At 44.5% G+C, this 8743-nt stretch overlaps 1 protein-coding gene across 2 annotated transcripts; it reads right to left on the minus strand.

Moving 5' to 3' along the window:
* Nucleotides 1-285: 285 nt before the first annotated feature.
* On the minus strand, nucleotides 286-6372 carry LOC136338106 (uncharacterized). 2 transcript variants are annotated; one of them, XR_010731916.1, is made up of 3 exons: nucleotides 4796-6372; nucleotides 3257-3413; nucleotides 286-2577 (listed from the first exon to the last, which is right to left on the minus strand). XR_010731916.1 is itself a non-coding variant. In XM_066280124.1 (2 exons), the coding sequence occupies exons 1-2, from the start codon at nucleotides 5501-5503 to the stop codon at nucleotides 3393-3395; spliced, it is 729 nt and encodes a 242-aa protein (XP_066136221.1). In that variant the 5' UTR covers nucleotides 5504-6372; the 3' UTR covers nucleotides 3248-3392. The 2 variants fall into 2 exon arrangements, 1 of the variants encoding a protein (XP_066136221.1); XM_066280124.1 differs by lacking the exon at nucleotides 286-2577 and having other exon boundaries at nucleotides 3248-3413.
* Between the last annotated feature and the right edge of the window lie 2371 nt (nucleotides 6373-8743).

Here is an 8743-nt window from a genome sequence, read left to right on the forward strand (position 1 = left end):
TAGGATGGGAACTAGTTCTAGTGATTGATAAGGATGTTAAATATTACATTTTATATCACTTTAGAAAAGATGGTGAAGGATGATCTCAGTATCAGAGGATTATGACTATAGCCTTGGTCTTCACAAAAGTTGAAACTCTAGTGGTTTGTGGTACAAAAGCTTTCTGACTTACAGAACAGTAGGATGCTAGGTCCATAAACCTGAGTGAAATCCCTAAAACTCATAGTTACTGATTTGCAGGTAAAATGGCACATGTACAACCTTATCATCAGCACCACCATGAAAAAAGTTTATTGGTACCTTTAAGTATTTATCCAGATTTTGTCACTGAAACTTCACACTTGATTGCTCTCAAATTTTAAATATTGAATGTTCATAGTCAAGAAAAGTAAGGCTCATTGTGTCAGATCACTGGGCTGTTCTGCTTCTGTTTTTTCTACCTTTCTTCAATGTACCTGTTATTTATTGTGAAGGTCAATGAACAACTTCAAATCTACGAAGACAGTCTAACTCATTAGAATTCAACATAGCAGAGACCAAATCTGTGTGAGGGTCTGAGGCACGCTCTCCAGAAGAGCCTGCAGGAGAACATAAAGGGGAGCAGCTCCGGGCACTGTAATGACCCTGTGATTATTCAAAAGACCTCTTAGATCTTGACTATACTGTATTGTATAGAGTTGAAGTTGCAAGACAATAAACTTTGTTTGATAAGTGGAGATAACTCCCATTTAGGGATGACTGGTGCTAAATTTTAGGATGTTCTTTTTAAGGACAAATCTCCAATTAACCTCTCCTGTTAGAATATTTACTAATTTTCTTGAAGGCATTTCTAAGACAGCTGGCTTCCAACATTATGGCCCATGCTTCTTACTCCTATCATGGTCTTACCTCTCTTTGACCTCTAGACTTGACTTTCTTTAATGTCTCTTTACCTTTTCATAAATTGCTCTGTTTTCTTGGGCTCCCTTCTTCCTGTTTTACACTCCTACTCATATTTCAAAGCCTCATTTCTCACTTTTTCTGTGAAACCATCCTGCATGTCTCTAAGAGATATCAATTTCCTTGTCCCTCGCCGCTTACAGCCTTTGAGCTCCTCTCCAAATACCCTCCCGAACACACTGGGAAAACAAACAATGGGAACTTTGTGTTTTCAACTTAGTAGATCTAGTACTGTACACATACTTTCTGTATGGCAATGTCTTCTTGATCCACACACTGCCTTAAAATCTTCATCTTTCTGCCTGGTCTTTGGCATACAGGGCACAGCAGTGTCCTCATACAGGTTCTTTTTTTTTTCTCTCTCGAAGGAAGCAAAAAGACCAGTGGTCTTATTGTCTCTGTTTGATTAAAATAGAGGCAACTTTTTCTTTTTTCTTCTTCTTCGGAACTCTCTTTCTGGAGAGGAAATGCCATGGAGAAATTCCACTGTTTGCACAGATTTGTCGGAACCAGACCATCACATCCTGTGAGTCATTGTCATAGAAAGTTTAGGGCTCTGATATGCTCAGTGCAACATAGCAAAGACAGGTACCTAACAGAAGCTCACATGCAGAAGATTAATTCTCTTTGTGATTCAGCAAGAACAGTCTGTTTTGATTTGAAGATACCCAGAGAGAACAGATCTGGAAGAAAATCTAGGCCAAAAAAAAAAAAAAATTAAAAATAACTAATTTAAACATAAAAGCTACATGGTAGAATAGCCATTGTCCTGAGCCTTAATAAAATTTGTCAAAAGAGAGAAATATTGAAAACCAGGAAAGAAGCATAGATGTTGTGTTCTTGGAATACAGAGCTATGTCTGCTGACTGACCATCTATAGAAGACAGAGTAACAAATCTTGAACTACATCCCTGAGTCGTTTTCTCAAAGGCTTTAACTTTGTAGCCTGGCTGAGATTTCATGGCTTTGGTAGCTCTGGCTACCGCATCGGAGGACAGAAGGAAATCTTGCAGATATTGATGGATTGGGCAAGATGGGCAACTAAGCAGTTTGTAAGGGTGAAGCTTCTCCTCTTCTCTTTCATCCCAAAAAGGAGTTTGAGTGGGGAAGCTTAGGCCAGGTCTGATTTGCCTCTCCTCGCAGTTTCAGGGAGTCCTGCTCCCAGCCTGGCTGCACCCTGTGGCCAATCTTAGACCTGTTATACATCTCTGCATTGGAGTGAAGCTGTCGCAGCATTTGAGAATGGCTATCTTCTTACCATTCCAACTCAAAGCAACAGAGCTGGAATTTCCTCAAGGCACATGGCGAATGTGATGACTAAGATGAATGAACCAGCTTACACTTCAATCATGGCGATCGATGAAGCATTGGGAATTTGGAAGTGCTTTATGACCAATCCATTGGGAATGAAAATACAGGAATCGTTTCTGTTTTTCTCACACTGTAGCTCTTCCTCTACCACACTATCCAGAGGACTTGAGGGTTCTGTGACCTGAGACATTACACTCAATCCCCCTTTGAGAATGTGCACCAAGCATCAGTGGTGGGGAAAAAGAAAGCTGGAATCACTCCTTTTACATCCCACTTCATTCTCTTCACATGGGCAGCTCCACTTCACACAACAGTGTAATTGTGGGACTGTAATTCCCCCAAATGGAAGCAAGGGCAGTGAAAATAAATGAAAACAAAAAAAAGTAAAATGAGAAGCTGTTCATCACTACAGACAAGCCTGCCCACCACATTCTCCACTACACCTCCAGCTGCAGGTTGAGCCCACTCTGTGTTTGGAATGACCTATTCTTCTCTGGGTATCAGGTCACTTCCCACAGACTGGGCCTTGAGATGAAGTCATCAGGACACATGAGGGCTGTTCCAAATTTCCTTGCTTATAGTAAACGTGGATTTGCAGGTTTACTATAAGCAGGTTTACTATAATTCTGATTGCGGGTCAGAATTAATGCCTCATGAGCTCTCAAACACTCTATACCTCCTTTATTTGGGTTCACATTGCAATTTATTCCAATTCTCTACTTAATTATTTCTTTCCCTCAGTCAACAGAATGTTTGATGGGGCAGAAATCCTTTTTACCTCACCATTAGCCATGGGACTTCTTCAGTCTCTTAATAGTTGCTCAACAACATGTTGAAAATACACTGCTCACAAAAATTAGGGGATATTTCTCATCCAATTTGACATACTTCTGTTCACCCCCACCAATATGTCACTTGCTACTCAATTCGATAATTAAGTTTGCATCTCATTTGCATAGAGGGCGGCTGCAAGTAACAGATCATCAACATACTGCAACAGAGTTACCTCAGGGGTGGAGGCTCGGTAGGCACTCAAGTCCTGGTGCAGCGCTTCGTCAAAGATGGTGGGAGAGTTCTTGAAGCCCTGGGGTAGCCGCGTCCAGGTGAGCTGTCCTCTGAGTCTGTTCTCAGGGTCAGTCCATTCAAAAGCAAACAGGGGTTGGCTGTCCTCATGCAGGCGCAAGCAGAAGAAGGCATCTTTCAGGTTCAGTACTGTATACCACTTCCTGTCAGGACTGAGGGTACTGAGGAGGTTGTAAGGGTTCGGGACCGTTGGATGTATGTCCATTACCCGACTGTTAACCTCTCTCAAATCCTGGACTGGTCTATAGTCCCCTGTCCCTGGTTTCTTCACTGGTAGCAGAGGGGTGTTCTACCCTGATTGACAAGGCCTCAGGATCCCTTGTCCTAGCAGCCTCTGGATGTGAGGTCTAATGCTTTCCCGGGCCTCTTTACTCATGTAGTATTGTTTGACCCTTATGGGGGTGGCAGAGGGTTTTAAGTATACTACCACCGGAGGCCTTTGTACTGCCAATCCTGGCCCTGCCATTTCTGCCCAGGCCTCTGGGAAGCTCTGAAGCCACCTGTCTTCTGTTGAATGGGGTCCAGGGGCAGGGGTCTCATACAGTTTATACTCATCTTCAGCAGACAAGGTCAGCATGGTCACAACAGGCTGACTGACAAGAGGGTTACTGAATCTTACTTCTGGTCCCTGAGGTTTGAAATCAATACTCGCCCCCAACTTGGTAAGCAAATCCCTCCCCAGCAGTGGGGCAGGGCATTCTGGTATGAGCAGAAAGGAGTGCTGTACTTTTCCCCTCCCCAGGTCCATTGTCCTTTCAGTTGTCCATGACCTATGCTGGCATCCATTTGCCCCCTGGACCAAGGATTTTTTGTTTGAGAGGGGACCCAGCGGGCTCTGCAGGGCGGAGTAAACCGCTCCAGTATCTACCTCAAAGTCAATTGGTGTCCCCTCCACATTGAATGTTACCCTGAGTTCGGGGAGGGGGTCCGAACTCCAATGCCTCTAATCTCCTAGGGCAAGGATTTCCTCAGTCTTCTTTTTCTTCTTCTTAGGGCAATCCCTGACCCAGTGTCCTTCTTCTTTACAGTGGGCACACTGGTTAGGTCCTAATTTTGGTTTTTGGTTTGGGCCCGACGTACTATGCTTTCTTCTTCTATCTTGTTTCCCTACTACGGTAGCCAAAATCTTCGTTAACTCTTTATTTCTCCGTTTATCTCGCTTACTTTCCTGCTCCTCACGTTCTTTTTCTAATCTTTGCTCCTTTTCCTCTGCTGTCTCTCTTTTATAGTATACCTTATCAGCTTCCTTGACTAAATCTCTCAGAGCCATGTCCTGTAACCCATCCATCCTCTGGAGTTTCCTCCGAATATCAGTAGCCGACTGTCCTATAAAAGCCATAGCCAGTGCCCCTTTCTGTTCTTCAGACTCAGGGTCGAAAGGGGTATACCTTCTATAGGCTTCTATTAGTCTCTCTAGGAATCTGGATGGGGATTCCTCTGGCCCTTGAATTACTTCTCTTACCTTAGCCAAATTAGTGGGGTGTCTCGCCGCCGCTCGGAGACCCATCATCAGAGTCTGGCGATAGAGTAAGAGTTGCTGCCTACCTTCAGGCGTATTAGGGTCCCAGTTAGGCCGCTTCAGGGGAAAAGCCTCATCTATAAGGTTGGGGAGTTGAGTAGGACAACCATCAGGTCCAGGAACCAATTTTCTGGCCTCGAGGAGAATTCGGTCTCTTTCTTCTGAGGTGAAGAGGATACCTAAAAGCTGCTGGCAGTCATCCCAAGTGGGCTGATGGGAAAACATAAGAGACTTGAGAAGGTCAGTAAGTTTGACAGGGTCCTCTGAAAAAGGCGGATTATTGTTTTTCCAATTGTATACATCTGAGGAGGAGAAGGGCCAATACTGAAGCGCCGGCATGTTCCCCCCTTGGCCATCAGGGACAGGGGGTCCGAAAGGTCGAAGGGGCAGGGTGACGGCCACGTCATCTGGGTTTTGTGCTCTCCGGCTCCGGGTACCTTGGGCTGGACCCTCTACTGATGGTCCCCGTTCGTCCTGATGTGGGGCCCCAAGCTGGGAACCTGCAGTGCTGGCAGGGACATCCCTGGGATAGGGAGGCGGGAGTCCCGAATCAAAAAGGTCAGTTTGAGATTCAGGGAGAACAGAAGAGGGAAGGGGGGGATACAGGGATGAAGCAGGCACCATTGGCTCCGGAGGTTTGAGTGAAAGCATAGAGCAGAGGTCTGGATGAGTTGGAGCAGGTCTGGGAGTGCCTGGAGTGGTGGAGAGGGTTGTTGGGAGGGAGGGTGCAGGGGGAGGAAGGAAAGGTCGGACCCAAGGAGGAGGGTCGTCGGCCAGGTCTTCCCAAACCCAAATATAAGGCTGTTGATCCGGATGGCCATGGGGTCCTGGACTGAAGACAACTGCTTTAACCGCCTTTATGGTGTCTTTGTGGAAGGTTCCAGTGGTCGGCCAACCTACTCCGAAGGTGGGTCACTCAGAGGTACAGAAAGTTTGCCACTTGCGCTTCTTAACAAGAAGAGACAGATTATGGGCTCGGGCATTAACCTCAGACCAATGAGACAGAGTCAGGGACAGTGGGGTGGAAGCTCCTTGTCCCATTTCAAACCCAAAAAGACAATAACACACACAAATAAGACAATAACCAGGACAATCACAAAGACGAATAGACTAAGCCGGCTGCGCCGTGAACGGCAAAAATGAAACTAAAAATAAACCTAGCGGTCCGGACCAACGAGTTCGGTTGGAAACTGGCAACAAATCTACAGATTCTGTCTGAGACAGCAGATGGACTTCCAAGCATCCTTGGTCGTCCTCACACTCCAGGGCATCCCCTGGAGTCGTGGCCTGCGACCCCCTGACACGTCTGTCGGTCGCAGCCAGGAGGAACTCACGTCCCTGCCTGACAGCCACCGCCAGTTTCACTCACCAAGCATCAGGTGTGCGTCTCGTGGTCTGCGAGGAAGCGGGATCTTGGTAGAACCTCCAAATGTTGACCGAGGGCGCACCACGAAGACTCTAGACCCAAGTGTGTGGGTAAAACAGAAGAAAAAGTTTATTACACTCGCGAGCGGGCTCAAGGCAAGGAGGTGGCCAAGAGCACTCTCAGTCTTTTTGCAAGGGCTTTTATACTTTGGTAGGCAAGCAAGCAACCATTTACAGAAGCTGAGTTGGCAGTTAGTCATTAACCCTTATCCTATCTATATCAGGAACACATACCTATTCGCGTAAGCAGTTTCGGTTGGGGTTGAGCTGCCTCCTGTGAACTAGCTCTAAGCAAATTTCTCAGTGGTTTATGGTAGGGAGCAGTCAATTCCTGCTTCCTTTAATTTTAGTCAAAAGGTCAAGCAGAATTTTTCCACTCATGGTTACAAGGCATCCATGTGGGCAGCGCCATCTTTAACAAAGTGAGAAAAAAACAACTTTATCTGCCCAACAGTTTGTTTTTCTGATATTCTTGTTTAATAAAATAAAATAAAATAAAATAAAATGCTTTTTTTTTATTGCTTCATATTTATTTTGAAATATCCCCTAATTTTTCTTACCAGTATAAATGAGTCCCCCCAGATTGACTTTAAACTTTCTTCATGACCTTGGAAACTGCTTCAGGAGTTGTGTCTGGATCTGGTGCACAAGCTGAGGGGGTTCTGCTGTCAGGACACTTCTCTGGGGACCATACTATGCTGGAAGCAATGTGTCAGCTGCACCAGTTGTCGTATTAGCTTTCGGTAGGCGTGTTTAAGCTTATCCATGCCAATCTTTAAGTAAAGCACCGACATCTATGTTTACAATGTTAAGCCTAATCCGGAGGGACTCGAAACATTGAAGACACGAACAAAATTCATTGATTACACACCAAAGCTTTATTGTCTAGCTTGGCCAAGCGGCGGAAACTCCGACAGAAATCTGAGGGAGAGCGTGCCAGCCCTTTGTTTTACTTAGTTTTTATAGTTTTGCAAGCAGGAAGTATAGAAGCAAAAATTGCAATTAGGTGCCCTTTACCACTATTGGTTATAGTCATATGCCCTTTAACATGATAGGACCATGTTCAATTTGCAAGCCATACATCATTTTGGCGAAAACAAAATTTATAAGTCAACATAATAATAGAAAGATGTCTCTTTACATATTAAAAGACATTCCTATATTTTCCAATGTCCATCCGCCATTTCCCTGTCTAGAGTCATACACATTAACTATATGCATTTATATGGGAGAGGTAGTTTCCTTGGGGACAAATACCCGCAAATGGCTCATCACTATAAGAAAAGGTTTATTTTGGCTTCTCTCTTTCTGCACCTGGCTAGCCATTCACCCCCTTCCTCACAGGTGTGGTGGAATGTCAGGGAATCCATGTTTTCCTTCCCTTCGCATTTACAATACAATGCCAAGGGCCATCCTGGTTTTATGCCAATCACACAGTACAGAGATTATTCTCAAAATTTCTCTGCATACTTTAACCCAAATTAATAAAATGTTCTTTAAGCCTCTTAAAATATAAATATTGATTCTGTAGCTTTTGGTACTTTACAACACCTGCGAGTGAGGTGGCGCAGTGGCCCCTCAGGGCTCCTCAACAAGAAGTTGGGATGTTTGGCTGCATTGGAAGACTGAGTGGTTTTCCTGAAGCTGGAGTACAGAAACTTCCACACCACTCATCTCATGTGTTTTAATTTTCCCCTTCTGAGCAACCTACACATTGAGATCAGAGATGCAAACCAGCTGAACTCCATCCCCTTTGCCCACTTGTGTCACATAACTTGACTCATTCTCTCAAAAATGAACTTTCAAAACTTAAAACATCAAAGAACCATCTCAGTGGAAGATTACACCAAGGCATAGGTATATTTAGAAATTGCAAGTGGTGGCAGCTCCCTTGGATGCATTTCAAATGCAAACCGGAACTCAAATGCACAGGGCTCACTTACTCCAGCGACAACGGGCTCCCCAAATGATGGGGATTGTTAGGGGCACTATTTTGCCAGAAATAAAAAGTGGGTGTTGTTTAGTGTATTTCTATCAAACATGGTATACACACACACACACACACACACACACACACACACACACAGCAAGTCCAGTACTATCTCAACTGTTTGATTCAGTTATTAAGCAGTAAACTCACACCCACTGCTCAGTCATTGTGCTTCTGAAAAACATAAATGTCACCTTTTTTTTTTGGTTTCTAAAAATTATTAAGTGGAGAGATAGCAATTCGTAATGTTTGCTCAGATGGTAAAATGCAGGAGAATTAGCATTACTCCTGAGAGCTGCCATTGGTTCGCTGGAGGGAAAAAGGATATCAATTATACATAATCTAAGGAGCCTCTGCATAGTAATCAGGCCCAGTAGGGGCTCTGGGGCAGCTTCTTTATTCTCTTGTAAACACAAGAGCCCAGATAGACATGTCAGTCAGGAGTAGCAGCAGCAATTTCTCCTTTTTAACACCTT

This window comes from Saccopteryx bilineata, chromosome 5 (genome assembly GCF_036850765.1).
Source record: "Saccopteryx bilineata isolate mSacBil1 chromosome 5, mSacBil1_pri_phased_curated, whole genome shotgun sequence".
Taxonomy (NCBI): Eukaryota; Metazoa; Chordata; class Mammalia; order Chiroptera; family Emballonuridae; genus Saccopteryx; species Saccopteryx bilineata.